General features: G+C 50.0%; 5 protein-coding genes across 5 annotated transcripts; 3 read left to right on the top strand and 2 right to left on the bottom strand.

The window, feature by feature from the left end:
- Positions 1-304: 304 nt before the first annotated feature.
- Positions 305-1,644, top strand: BGZ61DRAFT_498817 (nucleoside phosphorylase domain-containing protein; the record flags this gene model as incomplete). Its single annotated transcript, XM_046251327.1, has 4 exons — positions 305-324; positions 381-739; positions 795-1,487; positions 1,547-1,644. The coding sequence occupies 4 exons, from the start codon at positions 305-307 to the stop codon at positions 1,642-1,644; spliced, it is 1,170 nt and encodes a 389-aa protein (XP_046097264.1).
- A 10-nt stretch (positions 1,645-1,654) lies between these two features.
- On the top strand, positions 1,655-3,501 carry BGZ61DRAFT_318613 (uncharacterized protein; the record flags this gene model as incomplete). Its single annotated transcript, XM_046238906.1, has 2 exons — positions 1,655-2,421; positions 2,475-3,501. Coding segments are annotated over 2 exons (1,794 nt in total), but the record flags the coding sequence as incomplete, so codon positions are not given.
- A 6,224-nt stretch (positions 3,502-9,725) lies between these two features.
- On the bottom strand, positions 9,726-10,711 carry BGZ61DRAFT_401417 (uncharacterized protein). Its single transcript, XM_046243054.1, has one exon. The coding sequence runs from the start codon at positions 10,294-10,296 to the stop codon at positions 9,859-9,861; it is 438 nt and encodes a 145-aa protein (XP_046097262.1). The 5' UTR covers positions 10,297-10,711; the 3' UTR covers positions 9,726-9,858.
- Positions 10,712-14,252: 3,541 nt separating this feature from the next.
- Positions 14,253-16,168, top strand: BGZ61DRAFT_561347 (putative MFS transporter). Its single transcript, XM_046255811.1, has 3 exons — positions 14,253-14,573; positions 14,623-14,750; positions 14,803-16,168. Exons 1-3 carry the CDS (start codon positions 14,518-14,520, stop codon positions 16,095-16,097), a joined length of 1,479 nt encoding a protein of 492 aa, XP_046097261.1. The 5' UTR covers positions 14,253-14,517; the 3' UTR covers positions 16,098-16,168.
- Positions 16,169-16,580: 412 nt separating this feature from the next.
- Positions 16,581-18,431, bottom strand: BGZ61DRAFT_509911 (uncharacterized protein; the record flags this gene model as incomplete). The annotated part of the gene is made up of 2 exons (XM_046252030.1): positions 18,317-18,431; positions 16,581-18,256 (listed from the first exon to the last, which is right to left on the bottom strand). The coding sequence occupies exons 1-2, from the start codon at positions 18,351-18,353 to the stop codon at positions 16,581-16,583; spliced, it is 1,713 nt and encodes a 570-aa protein (XP_046097260.1). The 5' UTR covers positions 18,354-18,431.
- Positions 18,432-18,600: the final 169 nt, after the last annotated feature.

The raw sequence follows: 18,600 nt of genomic DNA, 5'->3' as shown, positions 1-18,600 counted from the left end.
TGAGCCCCCCTCACGAAGAACGCGCAATATGCCGGTATTCGAGCTCAATACTGTAGAGCCTGAGCTGGGCTCTGCATCATTAGGTTGATCCCGCGCGTTTTGCTCTGTGTCTAGTGTTACTACTGAAATAAATCTTCTGTCATCTGTTTCCAATCTTCCGTTGCCCAAGCTGATGCTTCGACGGCCGTATCTCGCTAGTACCACTTTTTGTATCAGAACCACCTAAAATCCATAAATTCTATCCATGTGCGCCATCTAAATCTACCAGCTCGGAGGGATCTCCGGGTACGTGGCGACCCTCACCATGGCGACCAAGCCAACAAAGTATGTTTCCGGCCTATCTCCTAATGGAACTATTGACCAACGGCATCGCGGCAAAGAAAATTGTCCAAGACGGACTACACTGTCGGATGGATATGCGCTCTGTCCATCGAACTGGCGGCGTCCTCGGGGATGCTGGACGAGGTTCACGAGAGCCTCGACCTCGTCCCTGGGGATAAGAACATGTACACTCTGGGCGAGATCGGAGGACACAACATCGTTATGGCTTGCCTTCCAGCCGGAAATATGGGCATAACACCCGCCTCCAACGTTGCAACCAACATGATGAGAAGTTTCCCTAAAATCCGCTTCGGCCTTATGGTAGGCATTGGAGGCGGTGCTCCAGCACGCCGGGCCCGACCCAACGAGGACATCCGATTAGGCGACGTGGTTGTAAGCCTTCCTCAAGGAGAACTTGGTAAGACTGCCTTTGTGCTTTCTGGTAGAGTTCTGCTCACTCACTGCGTGTCTAGGTGGTGTCGTCAAGTATGATCACGGGAAAGTTGTCGCAGACGGTGATTTCAAACATACGGGCTTGCTCAACATGCCGCCCACTCCACTCATAAACGCAGTTTCTAAGCTCAAAGCCAAACATGAGTTTCAGCGGAATTCTATCCAACGCAACGTTACGGCCATGATCAATAAGGTCATGGAGTCGGAAGATGCGAACCCGGATTTTGCAGAACTATACGAGCGCCCCAATCTCAAGTACGACCGACTGTTCGCAGCTGACTACGACCACCATGAATCCCAAAGCGAGAGCGAGGCATCTGATTATTCGGACGATTCGGACGAAATTACGCTCCCTTGCCGTCGCTGCGATTCCGCTCTCCTCATCACTCGAAAACCACGAAAATCCCCAGACACCGTCATCCACTACGGCACCATTGCCTCGGCTGATAAGGTGATGAGACATGGTGTGACAAGAGACAAAATCAGGAAGAAACACGGCGTTCTATGTTTCGAGATGGAGGCGGCCGGGCTTATGAATGACTTTCCTTGTCTGGTTGTGCGAGGAATTTGCGACTATTCCGATACACACAAGCACAAAATATGGCAGCGATACGCCGCGGCCGCTGCCGCAGCGTACACCAAAGAGCTGTTAGAGGTTGTCCTGAAGGAAGACATTGAGAGGACAAAGGAAGCAGCAAAAGTCTTGGAAGAGGGTGAGTGTAATGGCGTACCAAACAAGCCTATGTGTTAGTTTAACCGATCCTGTTTATAGTCAAGCATGGTATCAACAAGATCGAGCATAAAGTGGACATACTGGTTCAAGGCACGTACCTCCAAGAGTATCTGGAAAATTCCTCGCTAATACCTTGAAGACAAGAAACGACAAGACCGGAAAAAGACATTGAATTGGCTTGACAGCGATATCCATACGAAAAGATTCATTGATTCTCACGCAAGATGGCAACCGCGCACTGGAAGACTTTTCCTGGATGCCGAAAAGTATTCAGACTGGGTCAACAATGATACCCAAACGCTTTGGTGCCATGGCATTGCTGGTGGTGGGAAAACAGTGTTCGCTTCGGTTGTTATCGATAACTTAAAAGCTGCCCAGAGAAACAAGACGCCAGAGACCAGGGATGGAGTTGCTTGTCTGTTTTGCGAATATGAACGACAGAAGGATCAGACTGTGCGATCTCTCACATGTGCCATACTCAGGCAGCTCGCCGATCAATGCGAGGAGCTGCCAGAGTCTGTCATCGAACTATTCGATCGCTACGAAGCCGACGATGCCCCTCTTCCCTTTGAAGAGATTGCTTCAACTCTTTCTGATGTGCTCGGAAAGTTCCCCCGAGTGTTCCTCGTTGTTGATGCCCTGGACGAATGCTCCGACAATACGCGCAAAGAACTGCTATCACATCTTCTTGAACAGCAACGGAATTCCAACATGAAATTGTTGGCAACTTCAAGGCCAACAATCAAATTCTTGAAGGAATTTGGACCTTGCGAGGAATTGGAGATCCAGGCCGACCCAGAAGATGTCAAGGATGTTCTCGACATTTTGATAGACAAGTCGGACACGATTGTCAAAACTGATCCGGAGCTACGGAGGAGGGTAAAAGACAGTATTTCTCAGGCTGTTGACGGGATGTACGAGAGATTATTTGCACCCCAGATTGATGCTCGACTAACTGAGGTAATAGGTTTCTTCTCGTCCAACCCTTCTTGGATTCAATCATTGGACAGCGGTCAAGAGGATATGTCGAGGATGCTCTCAGAGCTCTCGTGGACAGCCCCGACAAAATCTCAACGGTGTATGATGGTGCCCTTGGCAGGATAGGGAGCCAGAAGTCAGAAGACCGCAGGCTGGCGCAGAGAATTCTGTCCTGGATTGTCGACTCCAAGCGACCTCTCAGTCGTCAAGAATTCTCACAAGCTCTTGCAGTGAAGCCGGGGGATCTCACATTCCAGAAGGATTACATCATTGATGATCTTGATGGAGCCGTCGCCCTTTGTGCTGGACTAGTGGTAATCAACCGCGAGAGCAACACTGTCCAACTGATGCACCACACAACTCGCAAGTACTTCGAAGACTTCAAACACCGTCCCGATTGGATGACTGGCGCACACGGAATGATTGCGAGTGCATGCATAACATGCGTCTCGTACTCGGTATTTGACGAAGGACCCTGCGGTTTCGATGAAGCGCTGGAAAGTCGGCTACTCGAGTATCCGTTCCTCGAGTATGCTGCCCAACACTGGGGTACACATGCGCAAGAAGATCAAGTCAATATAGCGGAAGTAGAGGACTTGGCGCTGGAATTCCTGCAGCACGATACAAAGGTCGCCTCTTCGACCCAGGTCATGCACCCATCCAGCTACAGACAGCCCGGATACAGCCAGAACTTCGTGAAAGGTGTCACCGGATTACAGATTGCATCATCTTTTGGTCTCGCGAACATAGTCTTGCGACTTGTTCGCCACGGTGTGGCTACCACAGACACAGACGATGATAAGAGAACGGCACTTCACCGAGCGGCAGAGAATGGCCATGACGAGGTTGTCCTGATACTGCTTGAGCATGGAGCAGAAGTCAATGCCCAGGAGGCCAAGTACGACCAGACCCCGCTACATTTGGCAGCGTTGAACGGACACAAAGCGGTTGTTCAGACACTTCTCGAAAGTGACGCAGATGCGAAGATGAAGGACAGCGACGGTTGGATGCCAATCCACGTCGCCGCTTGGACAGGCAACGAAGAAGTGGCCAGAGTTCTTCTAGGGAAAATCGACGTCGACGAAAGAGGAAGAGATAAACTCACTGCCCTTCACTGCGCGGCTGCCCAGGGGCACCAAAAAGTGGCACGGCTTCTCATCCAAAGGGGCGCCGATGTAGATGCCATTGACGAGGATGGATGGACACCACTGCATTGGGCGTCCAAGAAACGACACGACATGATGAAGCCCAGAGTTCTCACACTGAAAGAAGAGACTTCGACATTACTACGTCAATTTCTGGCCAAACAAGAAGAGGTGAAAGAAGCCCTCAATCACCATGTCCAGTCATTCCAAGACAAATTGAACCACATTACAGAACCACTGGCTGTTTGGCGAAGCAGGTTGAGCTGGCTGCCTCTTGGCGATGAGCTCAACATTGGCGGGCACTATGGCGACGTGTTAGCAACGCTTCGTCTGGCCACAGACATGGGGACGATGACGCTGCCGTGGGCCTCTGCTCCACAGGAGGAGGAAGCACCGGCACCGACGAGATTCATTTTCGCGATTCAGGATGAGCTGACTGCACTGCACTGTGCTACCGAGTGCAGACATGAGTCAGTAGCGCGATTGTTGATCAGGAACGGGGCTGAAGTCGAAAAGAAGTGTAGAGCCAGCATCCGAACAGATTTCGCGCTGGAGTTGAAGGCGACCCCAACTCCTCTACACTTGGCGTCGTTTTCTGGCCACGAGGCCATAGTCCGACTGCTACTAAAGGAGGGTGTTTCTGTTCACACAAGAAGTGGCAGTCAGGTGGATAAGGAGTGGACATGGCCGTATGCAGATTGGAATGCATTGCATTGGGCTATCATATCAGGCAATCAGGAGGTCTTGCAACTGCTATTGGATCACGGAGCCGATGTCCACGAAAGTTGCCTGATTGCCATGAAATCCATGCGTTGCCAATTAACGCCTTTTCACTTGGCTGTCATCTTGGGACACGAAGAATTCATTCGGATCTTGATTGACAACAATGTTGATGTCAATGCGAAGGAAGTCACTGATTTTGACGTTGAGGTTGACATGAAGGGCATTAGGGACGGAGGTGACGACCCTGTAACCTTCACGTCACGACTCAACCCAAGCGCAATACACCTGGCCGCGCTGATGGGGAGGCACACAGTTGTTGAGATCCTGCTTGAAAGCAAAGCCGAAACTGAAATGATTCTTCATGCCAGCATAGGGCCCGTTAACCTACAACTCACTGCACTGCACCTGGCGGTCCTGGGTAAACACAAGAAAACGACGCAACTACTCCTTCAGAGCGGAGCGGCTGTTCAAGCGAAGCTTCAGCTCACGGTCGACAGCTACATGCGTGTAGATGTGACCCCGCTGCATTTGGCCATTTTCGTCAACAGCATCAGTTTGCCGAAGCTGCTTATTGAATCTGGCGCGGATGTTGACGCAATGTGCCAAGTCCATACCGAGACATTGGTGCCCCGGAGGCAACGGCCGGAGTCAAAAATGGACCAAACACCGGGTACAAGCGAAGGGGAAGAAGGCGATGATGCGGTCCTCCGGCGAATACTTACAAGAACAGCTGACCTCTTTACGACGTTTCTTGGTGATGAGATCGCCGATGAGATCGCAGAAGTGCCCGTCCTCGGGAAGGCTGCTCAAACCTACAGCAAGTATCGCGACTCTGTCTACGATGTGCATTTGGAGCTCGCACCCCTGCACATGGCAACGCTTTTTAAGAACGAGAGATTGGTGCAGCTTCTGATTGAGAATATGGTGGACGCCAATGCGACGGCCGTCGTCAAGATCAACCAATCCTCCGTACATTTCACGGGACTGCACGTAGCCATGATCCACGGTCACAAAGAGGTTGTTCAGCGTCTATTTGATTTCGGAGTCAGTGTACACGAGACACTCCGAATATATGCAGGGAGCTGGCTGATACTCGGCGCTACTGTGCTCCAACTCGCGGTACTATCCGGGAAGAAGGAAGTGGTGCAATTCTTGATCGAGAAAGAGGTGGATATCGATGCAAAGTGCGTAATCAACACCAAGCGTACTTCACTGGAGTTTGTAGTCTTGCATTTGGCTACGCTATTGCGTCACGAAAAAATCATCCCTCTCCTCCTTGACTCCGGAGCCAACATACACACGAAGTTCCAAGTCGATGCCGGAAGCTGGTTGCACCTTGAAACGAGTGTGCTGCAACTCGCAGCAATATCCGGGAAAGAGGAAGTGGTACAGATGTTTCTCGATCGAGGATTCGACGCCAGCGAAGGTTGTCTCATCAACAATGAAGCCTCGAACACAGTCAATGCACTGCATCTCGCCGCCATCTTCGATCACGGAGCAGTGATGCAGCTTTTCGTCAATTCTGGAGGCGACTTATCCAAGAGCTTTCGGGTCAGATTCGACCCCTGGTTGGATATTGAATTGACTTTGCTGCACCTCGCAGCCATGTTTGGGGATATGGACACTGTGGAGGTTCTTGTGAAGGCAGGGTCCGATGCTCACACAAACGGCAAAATCCAGTGCTACAAGATGCACGCCGAATCAACAGTACAACACATTGCGTTGATCCGTGGCCATGAGGAAGTGGTCAAGCTGCTGCTTGATGAAAACCCCGATGTTCACGCCAAATGTCATTTTGAGGTTGAGCCGCGGTTTCGTGGAGAATTGACAATGCTTCATGTGGCTGCTCTTGCAGGGAACAGAAGTAATTTCCAAATGCTTCTCGACGCCGGAGCCGACACTCAACAGAGAGCAATAATACATTGGGACTCCGTGAGTACGGAGCCCACGGTGTTGCATCTCGCAGCTATTTCTAGGCATTGGGATTTGGTTGAACCACTTTTTGACACCGAGGTTGACATCCAAGCGCCATTCAAGTTGAATGTTGGGGACATGCATGCTGAATTTACGCTCTTGCATCTATCAGCACTGAGCAGGGATCCTGGCATCGTACACCTACTCTTTCAGCGGGGGTTGGACATTAACGCAGTGTTCCGAATCGACGGCCCAGACACACGCATCGAGATAACGGCGCTTCATCTCGCGTTTGCGCTCGCTCGCGAAGAAGTGGCACGAGCGATTCTAGAGTGTGGTGCTGATGCTGATGCCAGATGTCAGATCATCACGGATGAATTGAATGTCAATTTGACAGCCCTTCATTTGGCAACTGGACTCTTGAATGTGGATATGGTCCGTCTGCTTTTCCCGCCTGAGCCGCTGGAGAGAGATGCACGGCAAAACACACAGTGGAGGCCTACTTACTTCGGGGACGCATACGATGCCGACACAGATACTCCTTTGCAATCAAATAAATCATCTCAGCACGAATTTGCTGAAAGGCCGCAGGGGCACCCAGAAGAAGATGCAAGTACAAGCCAGATGGAGGATATAGTCGGAAGCGCGCAAGAGCCGTCGAGAACACCGCCGCCCAGAGAACGCACAATTCACAGTTGGCTGGAAGAAACAATGGGAAGCCCACAAGAGCCACTAAGAGAGCACTACAAAGAAGATCCAATTGAGCGCTCAATGGGACACCCAGCGGGAAACTCTCAGGAGTCATTAAGAGAAGACTCAAGAGAAGACTCTCGGGAGCCACGAAGAGAGCACTCTCGGGAGTCACGAAGAGAGCACTCTTGGGAACCAATAAGAGAGCACTCTTGGGAACCACGAAGAGAACACTATCGGGAGCCACGAAGAGAATACTATCGGGAGCCACGAAGAGAATACTATCGGGAGCCACGAAGAGAACGCGTTGAAAGCATTCCCGAGGATCAATCAGTAGAGCATGTGTACGAACACATCACTGAAGCAGATGCGAACGCAAGATTTCTTCTCAACTTCGGGGACACGCTCATTGAATTCTCAGCTCTGCATTGGGCGACTTTAGGGAGATCCCAAAAGATCGCCTCGGTACTCCTCAAGAATAACGCCAACGTAAATGCGAGTGTTGAAGTCCATTCTGGGGATAACCATGTCGAATTCAATGCATCGCATCTGGCCGTTGCGTGGGCGTTCCCACCTCTTTTGCAATCCTTTCTCGCAGGGGGAGCCGACGCTGAATCCAGGCTACGAGTTGCCATTGGAGGTGTATATGCTGAACTACCGATGTTACACTTGGCAGCACTGATGTGGTCGACAAAGATTACAAAGTCTCTGCTCGACAATCGTGCCGATACTCAATCCAAATGTCCAGTCGGCGTCAGAAAGAGGGTCAAAGCCGAGCTCACAGTGTTACACCTAGTTGCATTGTCAAAACACGACGACATTGCAGGACTTCTGAGCAAAGGTGTTGACATCAATGGAAAGTGTCTCGCTGACGCGGAGTTCTGGTTACAATCTGAATTCACGGTTCGAGACATGGTAAGCGTATTCAACAAACCAGGAATGGCAGACCTATTCGACAAGTTTGAACCGGATGTCCAGGCCGACGGCTCTGGCGGCATTCGGGTTCGGCTCATGGCACTCCTGGCTGCGGCCTCTACGGGGGAAAAAACAATCGCGGAACTGGTCCTCAGTTCTGTAGAGGACATTGATGGTCAATGTTGCGTAAAGCTGAAAGTCAAGATTGACACTGCCTTCAAAGTCCCCATGCAAGCTGATATTGATGCGACGTTCGAAATTGACATGGAGGCGAAGCTGTCAACACTGCATTTGGCCGCGGTTCTTGGAGACGTGCATACAGTGCGGTTGCTCCTTGGCAAGGGTGCCAGTCTTGAAGGGAAATGCCAAATCGACGTTGGAGACATCCTGCAGGCGAAACTATCGCCTCTACAACTGGCAGCAATGTGGAAACAGGATGGAGTAGTGCAGCTGCTCCTCGAAAAGGGTGCCAACGCAAATGCCATGGGCCAACTCGACATAGAGCGAACTGTACAGGCCGACCTGATCGCGCCCCATTTGGCAACTCTGTTTGGGCACGAGGGAGTTCTTCGACTCCTCAAGAAGGGCGCTAATATCGATGCCAAGATCCAGGCCCATCTAGCGGCGCTGCACTTTGCTGCCTTGGTGGATGATGACGTGGTGGTTAAGACACTTCTCGAACACGGGGCTGACGTTGATGCCAGCTGTCTCGTCACTATCGAAGCCAAGATAAAGGACAACGTCGAGGCAACTTTTGAGGCCCGCCTGACGGCACTGCACGTTGCGGCTTGGGCTGGACACGAGAGGGTAGTACGGTTGCTTCTCAAGACTGGAGCAGACGTGAATTCCGTTGTCCAAGTTGGGGGTACGGCAACCCTGATTCAAGGAGCACGCATCAACCGGAAGCTTCAGGCAGGAGGGACAGCGATGCATCTGGCTGCAGGTCTGGGTCGTGAGGAGGTTCTCCGAATCCTGATTGATTCCGGTGCCAATATCACGGCGAAGAGTCAAGACGGACGAACACCACGCCAATGGGCCAAGGATCATGGCCACGAGGAGGCGGAGAAATTGATTCTCGAAATCCTCCGCAACAACAGTGGCGCATCCGCCGAGAGGGGCCGTTTCCGCCAGAAGTGGCACGACGTTTTCACCAAGGGCGAAGCCAGCGAAGCTCCCAGCAAGGAAGAGGCGAAGAGCCTGGCTCGCAGGAGCAAGAGTCCGGTCTTGGAAGAGAGTAAATATCGTAAGGAGGGCGTTGCAAATTTTTTGATGAGGTTTGCTTTGCAGAAGAGTGAGAAGTTGCGGCGTGCGCGCGCGACTGAACCCGTGCCCAAGAAGTAGGACCAATGATCTTTTGCGGGTATCGTGGGATGTGCTGGTGTTAGAGTGAATTTCATTCCGATCTTTATTTATTAATGAGAACATATTTACAATAACGCTGTCCTTAATTGCCAAACTCTAAGCGGTGGGCAGCGCAGAGGAAAGAAAATCAATTGCTATAGCAGATAAAAGCAATTAATGAGATTGAAGGCAAAAGGAGGCTCTAGACCGACTGGGAGGTCTCATCCCTTCTAATACCTAAATCTCGCAGAACCTGAAAAACAGAAGAGAAAGTCTGGAGAGCGAAACCTCCCTCCCTGTCTAGCCAGCTATCACAATGGGCCCTTTTAACCCCTTCCAAGGCCCAATTGCAATATCTCCAACAAGAGGCTAGATCGTAGCAATCGTAGAGCAGGTTCTCGCCATCAATAGAGACAGATCTAGACAATACGACAGAAATTAAAGAGGCGAGTAGTCATTCACGCCCCGGCTATTCAATTAGTCACGTCAAGACTCTTAACTGTCCTGGAGGATTTATAGTAATTATATCATTTTAAGGTCTAGGTATGCCGTATATACAATGTTTCTATTTAACCTCATCCACCACATTAAGATTATGCATTATGCCCATGCTTGTCGGAAGTTGTTGGCTCGACCATGAGGCGTTTAGGGGAGGGCAGCAGGAGCGTAGGACTGGTCGGGCTTGACGACCTTTCCACCAGCAAGCTGCTTGTCGGTGTAGGAGGGGTAGATGATCTGCTTCTTGCTGCTGACGACGGAGACGGTGGTGAAGCCCTTGTCGGCGCCGAATTGGCCGCTCCAGCCAGAGGTGATGGTGAAGGTGCCGCACTTGGAGGGGCCGCCGTTGGCCTGCGAGGCCTTCTTGCCCTTGACGACGTACTTGCAAGGGGTGGCAGCGCCGGAGCCGGTGTTGATCTTGAAGTTCCAGGTGCAGGTGGTGTCAGCCTTGTCGCAGACGCGGTTGAGGCTCTGGATAGTCCACTGGGGAGTGGCGGCCATCATGGAGACGGCGCTGGAGGCAGGGGCGGCCATGGCGCCAGAGGCGGCGGAGAGGATGGCGACGAGGGCGGCGGAGAACTGCATTTTGGGGTTTGAAGGGTGGGTTTTGTAGGTTGAGGTGGTGGTGTTGAGGTAGAAGAGTGAGAATTGATTGAAGTTGTGGAGGTGAGAGAGAAGATGTTGTTTGTTGCTGGAGAAGACAGGATTATTTGCGGTCGCAAGAGTCTTGTTATATAGCCGTCGGGTGTGATAGTTCAGATCAACTACGTCGTAGTTTGGTAGTAAATCGATAGACCGAAGATCCCATGTCAGCTGGAACTCGGCTTCGTATTTCGAAATCACCTTGTCTGAAAGTCTCGACTCTCAAAGGCTTGTCTTAGCCCATAAACTAATCAACCTAGCATTCGCCATCCCCGTGCGTAGCAGCTTGGTGGCATTCCTCCGGGGTAACAGTAGGGTTCAACCTAGCCCGAGTCCACCAAGTTCCGTACGATCCAGGCGACTTTTAGAACCGTGCGTAGAACAATCCACCAGGAGCTGACTGTAAAAGCCGGGCATCCGAGTATTTTTAGGCCCCCCGCATTGGAATTCCAGCCTGGCCTGAGCGTTGTTCCGTCTGATGCTTGGTGTTTTCCTTACTTAATTAGGCACAGTTACGCTTCTACCGAGCCAATCACGAAGCGAGATATTTTTGGCTCTCATTCTCGCATGACGTTGTGCGCGTACTTCTACCCAAGATGGTTAAAGCCATTGACTTTGGGCCGATGGAATACGAGGTGAACTCCTCAACCGGCTGGAACTATTGAACCTCGTATTCTTCACCGCTCGGCGATCTCCATCCCGTGATCAATTTAGGTAGGAGAGTCGCCCATCAACAGTTGATCGAGATTACTCCATTCTGATTTTAATCTGTACTCTGCTCAACTTCAAACAGGAAGCTGGGAGCTCGCCGCCCCTTCATCTTAACATGACCGGCTACGTGTGCGGCGGGGACCTCACTGGATTTTGCAAATGCCATCGCTAAGATGGGGATGATCCTAAAGCCTCGGGCGACAGGCAATGGCCGACATGGGCGATCTTCTCTCATCTGCGCGTCATCGACTCGAGCCGCCACGGGGGCGCTCGGAAGATCACAATAGGACTTTTTTTGTTTTGGCAAGGGGCTTACATTCCCATCATCCCTTCGAAACCGAAAGTCCGTCCGCGGACTCCGAGGATCTAAATGGATGAAGATCAGGCAGGTAGAGTTAAATCCGATCTAATCACAAAAACACTATGATCGCATCGATGTAGTTATTCCAGTCAGCAGCAGTCTACATCCCAGTCATTCCCAGCCTCATCGTGTTCTTGCAAGTCCTCCAGCAACTGTTCCTATAATTGATCCCCTAACCATCCCTCAATAGGGGATTAAACCTCGGTGCGCGTAGAACTCTCTAATATGCCATCTCGCGCCTGTATCGATCGATTCGTTGTAGTCGGCCATGCTAGTATGAGGAAAGACGACTGAAGAATATCCAGACTGCGACTAACGATGTAGGGTAGGCAAGATGTCGGCTTCTTGAGCCAACTACAACTTATATATTTATACAGGTTTTAACCTTTTCTAGTTGAAAAGCTTAATATTTAGTTATTATAGTAGTATTGCATGGGAAATACTTGAATTGTGGATAAAACTGTGTTTTTTTTACCTCGTGCCGGTAACTTGCTCACCTTGAGGGAGCAGACAGAAGTTAGATTAGCCGGAAGCCTTGAGTTTGTAAATTGCTAAAACTTTCCCCAAAAAACTGTCTTTTCTTGCCATTGTGTCAGCAACTCGCCCTCGAAGGAGGAGATTGCTAGCTGGGTAACCCTGTTAGGGTGTTTCTATTCTTCGTTCAGAAATTCTCTACTATGTTGTGATTTATTTTGGCAAGGTAATTCACATATTCATTTTATGAATTGCAGACTTTTTGTGAACACTATCCACAAGTGGTTTTGCTTAGAGAAGCGCCACCTACAGTGATCTCCCACCCAAGTCCATAAGAAACAATCTCGGCCTCTCTCCCCAGGTCGAAACAAATCTCTACAAGACACGTCCCACGCTCATTACCCTCTTTTTCTCTCGTCATCACGATGGAATTTATTTTCCTTGTCGCTGTCGTCATCTCGGGGAATGGCCAGCCCGTGTGGCACTTGCAATAACGTATGTGCCCGCGACCGCACTCAACTCGACCAGTCTGAGGAAGTCGTTGGCTAAGCCTATGCAGCATTCTTTAACTACGTCTATACCATCGCGGAACCCTCGTATGAAGTGTTCCCAACCGAGATGCGAGGATCTTGCTGTTACGGACCAATATTACCCAGGACCACCTTTGTCACTGAGTTCGTGTCTACTGCAATTGTCACCGTCAACGCTGTGCCCCAGCAAATGACCCATATCGTCGGCTCATTGCAGAAGACAATGAAGTCATCCCTGATCTTGCTAGCTATTGTAATAGTAACAATCGGTTCTGCACAACTTGTTCCCGCGCTGGATACGCAGCACCGACCATCACCGCTTCACCGGCTATGATTGCCTCTGTCACTGCCATCGCCACAGCCACTTCTACCGTTGAGCCCCCGAATACCTATGTTGCATGCTTCATTGCACCCAATTCAATTCTTCAATGCTGCGCTTATGTCGGAAATGGCTGTAACACGTGTCATGATTGTCAGTTTCTTAGCATCGCTAGCGACCTGCAAGGAGCACACTGGGGCAATTGCTAACTTGTTGCAAAGCTTCATCCGTTCCTTCTAGTTACTCGGCATTCCAGAGTATCTGCCATGCTCAGAGCTAATTGAGTTCGCTCTGGTGTTAAACAAGTTCGGTATTACAGACCGTATTTAAACTGCACATTGCTAGACACCACTGATGCTGACCATTTTCTTTCTCGCACCCAGTCTTCTCAGAATGGGGATACATGCATTAGTGTTTCGAGGCCTTGAATCACCTCCCCAAAAGGCTACCCCACGCCTTGCATTCGAAGAGCTAGACCGCGGTACACCGTCTTGGCCTAGCTTCCTATAGCCTGTAGAACAATTAATTGCTCGAATTCGCCGACAGACTTTGAGAGAATATCCCTGAGGTACAGAATTCGCACCCTCGGTAGCCTGTTTGGCAAATTCATGACTCGTTGCTGTGGTGCGCGGGCCGCCACCCTCAAGGGCGCGGGCCGCACCCCGGGCCACCCAAGAAGGAGGCCAAATGATCTGTTATTTGAGACACTTTAATCTGTAGAAGTACCTCTTACTACTCCGAGTCTCTTTACGTTGAGTCAATCTTGAAATTAACCTCATTATTTGATTGAGGCTCTGATCTTGCTCGCCCTTCTCTCCTATCGCCTTTCCCACACTGAAGCGGTTGGAGAGTATGCATTGAGGGAGGTCCTCAGCTTAGGTCGTCGGGAATCGCTTATCTGTTACCGCATCGCGCAAGATATCCGGAGGTGCGAACAGCAATCCCTGTCTATCTGGGATTCACGGGTGGTTCCTTATCGTTCACAAGGGTTAGAGATAGCATTCCGAATTTCGGATGCCAGGATGCAGAGTAATCATGCCCGCCTCCTTATCTTTTTGTCCACATGTCTCACGCACGGAGGCTCAGTCTCGAGTCATTGATGGCAGAATAGAAGAATCGCAAACAGAATTGTCCCGAATCAGTTGTTTGTATTGATCGTCCCAAAATGTCCCAAAAATATCCAATCTGAATCAATTATGCTGAGCCCATTAACTTGCTGCCTTCCAAACAGCTCACAATTTCCAGATTCTACGTAGATTTCATGGGCAAAAGTGCAACTTATGTCTAAAATGTCCCGCAAAAATCGTCTGATCAGCAAGATTGATGTGAGTGTTGCGATCTTCAAGCCACACGCATCACATATCGACCAGGATCACCGGAATGCCATGCCCTAGCACATCGGAATGACAGCAAATCATCATCCAAATATATATCTCCCCAAGCCCGCTCGGATCGTTCCGTCGGTTTCCTACATACTCCGCCATCCCATGCATTTGATCCGCCGGCTTCCTGCATTCAATCCCGTATCCGCATTATCTTTCCCCGCTTGCACCAACCTCAGTTTCAATTCTGCGCTTAACATTTTGAAGGGCGGCTCTTTGTGCTAATCACAAAATGATTGTTATTGTAAGAACTCAGAACGCGAATATAAGGGCTGCAAATTATCCTTCCTTCATCCCCCTTTAAGCTCTACAGAACGCGCATTGCCATCAGAAACAACACGCCCTTGTCGAAAGCGATCACCAACCATCACGATATCGGCGGGCACAATGAGTGACTCCACTGAGAAATCCCCTCCTTCGCTGGAACATGGTGCGCTAGAGAGGTAAGATACAAGCCCCGTTGTTTGAGGCCATTGATCTAACAAGCGTCAGGGTCGGCTCCTCGAGTGTTGCTTTCGACCCCAAAGCCGAAAGTCGTCTCCGAACTAAAATTGATTGGATGATCATGCCAACTGTTGTCCTCATTTATTTATTTTGCTTCATTGACAAGGCTAATATTGGTATGGCTCAAATCCGCCACAACATTCTGCGTCTAGCTAACCGTCGGTGCAGGAAACGCTCGAATTGCTGGCCTTGAGGCGGATCTCAATATGACAGGGCTTGACTACAATGCGACCCTCTCCATATTCTACATTTCCTACATTCTCTTTGAGATCCCATCCAACATTGTCTGCAAACTCATTGGCCCAGGCTGGTTCCTTCCCATACTTACTGTATGCTTTGGAGCTTGCTCGATTGCAACTGCTTGGGTCGACACTGTGCCACAAGCAATGGGCATACGATTTCTTCTCGGACTTTTCGAGTCCGGTATGAACCCAGGAATGGCATACTACCTATCTCGTTGGTATCGCCGATCTGAGCTCACCTTTCGAATCAGCCTTTATATCGTCAGCGCACCCTTGTCCGGGGCCTTTGGTGGCCTTCTCGCTTCCGCAATCCTCCGTCTAGATCATTTTGGGACTCTCAAGACGTGGCGCATGATATTTGCGATAGAAGGAATCATCACTATCGGTCTTGGGCTTATTGCATTCATTACATTAACGGATCGCCCTGCCACCGCTCACTGGCTCTCTAACGACGAGAAAGAGCTTGCAGAGGCACGCATTCGATCTGAGAGAATGGAACAATCCAAGGTGCTGGATCGAATCGACAAGAAGAAGCTCATCCACGGTATCACATCACCTGTTGTTTTGAGCAATGCTATAATCTTTCTATTCACCAATATTACCGCCCAAGGACTTGCGTTCTTTACACCGACTATCGTTCGCACCATCTACGGAGATAAATCCACTATCCAGCAACAGCTCTACACAGTTCCTCCGTATGTCATGGGCTCCTTTCTGACAATTATCTTCGCGCTTCTGAGTTGGCGTGTGGATCAACGTCAGATCTTTTCCACTCTCTGCACGCCTCTCGTTATCATCGGTTATATCATGTTCCTCGCATCCGATAATGCGACAGTCAGATACGCAGCAATCTTCCTTGTTGCTTCCTCCATCTTCAGTTTAGGGACGTTAACGACCAGCCAAGCTTCTGCGAATGTGGTGTCAGATACAGCAAGGTCTTCAGCTTTTGCTATTAATGCTATGTTTGGAAACATTGGCGGTCTTATCTCGACATGGTCTTTCCTGTCTTGGGATGGCCCAGACTATCCTATCGGTAATGGGTTGAACTTGGCAACCACTGTCTCGATTTTGATCGTCTCATCCCTAACGCATGTATGGATGATTAGAGACAATGCTTCGAGAGACAGAAATGAGGCCGAGGCACTTGCAGCGATGGATGCCGCATCGGAGCAGGAGGAAGATTTGGACTGGAAGCATCCTTCCTTCCGATGGAAGCTCTAGTGGCTTGAAATGAAGCCTTCCAGCTGGTCACACCAGTCTCCCGTTGAAACTATGTGTTCATCAGGTTAATGAGGTAGTCTAGTTTATGTAAATGGCAGTGTCACTGTTTTCATCTGCGACACAGTTATCTACAACATTGCGACTTCGCGTTCCGTGGCGTTCGTAGTGATGAATGTGACATGTTGATTGTGGTGAAATTAGAACCCTTTACTACTGATAAGTAAACCCAGGGTACCCATCCCAGTTTATTAAGTTCTACAAACCCAAGGGCGCTTTACGTCTTTACGTTGAGTGCAGGAGTCAATATTAATTACTTAATATCATCAGATACATCAAAGGCATACCACGGTCGCAATCAGGAGCACACATTTAACACTGCACCCAGTAACAGAAGATGTATCATACAGTTATGTTGAAACGGGCTATTAAAGAGGATGTGTATAAAATGGAACGACCTATTTGTTGATTCAACTAGATCTCCGTCTATAATTCCTTCAAACCGTCCTCCTGCTCGACTGCTGATTCACTTTTATGAATGTCTTTCCACTCCTCAACAAGTCCAACAAAGTCTCTCGGCAAATACGGCGAGGTTAACTCAGATAACCAACTTGCTTTACGGTTGATGCCTAGCCCAAGATCCCTCATCAATAAATTGGAATATGCCAGACCTTCGAAAACAAAGTCTGGGAGACTGGCACCATAGCCACATGGAAAACGCCATTTGCCCCACTGGGTATGTAGCATGATTTCGTCCGTGATCTCCCCCATAGAAGTTGGAAGACGATCCAGCTTTCCGTCAAGATACGCAGAAATCCACTGCCCTTGGATGGTTGCAACCACCGAAGTACTAACCGAGGAAACCATGCCTGCAAATGCCAAGCTGCGGGAGCCAACCATGGAGGCCGGAACCATGAAACGGTAGTACCGCAAGGGATCCATGTCCTTGGGCTCAAAACGGAGCTTCGGCTGGTTTTTGAGGCGGGGAAATAGAGACAGGACCTTTTTGTCTGCTTCTTGGTTGAGGACTGCTTTCTCCGAGTCTGTGTATGGAAGGCCGAGCCCTTCTGGGCCGAGACCAGAAAATTTGATTGTCGATTCTTTCTTCCAACCGGTGGACAGAACGAGGAGTTCGGCATCCAGAGCTTCTCCAGATGAGAGAATGACCTTCTTGGGTTCTAATCGGTCGATGTTGTCGATATGAACCTTGATCTTTCCCTGTTTGACCAGGTCGAAGAGACTTGTGTCGTAGTTTAAAATGCTCAGTCCGCTGCCAATCCAGAAAGCCGAGTTCCACGGTTTGAGCTTCTTTAGCTCAGGATGGGAATCATATGCATTGGCAGATACGACATCTCCAGCAAGAACCTTCCAAAACGTATCGACGAGGAATCGGCCTATGGCAGATCCATGGAGAAAGCGGCGCACACGGGAATAGCCACCTGCGTCGCCCCAGGGACATGGACTGAACCACGTCATCCAACGAACATTGAGAAGCTGATCCAATCGCTTCTTGAACGGCGTGACAAAAGGCGGCGCTATCCAAACAGGCCCTTGGCCATTGGGTCGAATAACCAAATCAACTTCAGCCCCGTCTAGGACCAAGGCATAGGCGACGTCAAACGCAGACTTGGCGCCGCCAACGACTACAGCGTTCTTGATTTTCCCCACGTTTGGAGCCTCTCGGCAGAAGTCTTTAGCGTGGAACAATGGAGCCCCGAAATTCTCCGAGTTCTTATACACGGGAATGTTCGGTGTTGACGTGAGTCCAGTGGCAAGGATCAGTTTGGCGGTCTCGATGGATTGAGGACCGCTGGGCGTAGTAACAGACAGACGCCAGCCATTTGAACCATTAGGCTCTACCAACTCAACACGTGTGTTGAATTGAATGGCGTTGAAGAAATTGAAATGCTTGGCAAAGTCGGTAAGGTAGCGGTGCAAGACGGCTCCTGGAATATGATTGTTAGATTTGACACCATACTTTTCCTCCGTCATGGGAAAATCCGGATATTCATAGGTTCCAATCATGTTGTTTGACTTGAGGCCTGGGTAGAGGCGATTCTGGGACCATGTTCCACCACAGGACTCGGCAGATTCCAAGACTGTAATCTTGGAATCCGGATGAAGCTGGACATAGGCCTTGGCAGCAGCCAGGCCAAACCAACCTGCGATTTGTGAGCAAATGCATTCCATCACCACTTCCTCGAAGAAGTTGGTCAACTCACCGGCACCAACAATCACCACGTCATACTCTCCTGCCATCGTCGCCAGCGGAGATTCCGATACGTCTTCGGGTCGAGGGCTTGCAAATCTTGGCAAGGGCTCCGTATTGAATCTGGTACAGAAACTGAGCTTGAAAAGGGGTTTGTTGCTCTTCGCTTTTTCAGTGGGGAAGGCATGGTATTAGCTCTTGCTACGTTCTTATCTTAGCTGGACGCTATCCAGGTGTTCATACCAGGGTAGCCTCCTTATCATGCTAGTCCAAGGTTTTGTTCAAACGCGGAATAGG

This window comes from Ilyonectria robusta, assembly GCF_021365365.1.
Source record: "Ilyonectria robusta strain PMI_751 chromosome Unknown BGZ61scaffold_30, whole genome shotgun sequence".
In the NCBI taxonomy this organism is placed as follows: domain Eukaryota; kingdom Fungi; phylum Ascomycota; class Sordariomycetes; order Hypocreales; family Nectriaceae; genus Ilyonectria; species Ilyonectria robusta.
This window is presented reverse-complemented; position numbering and strand designations above follow the sequence as displayed.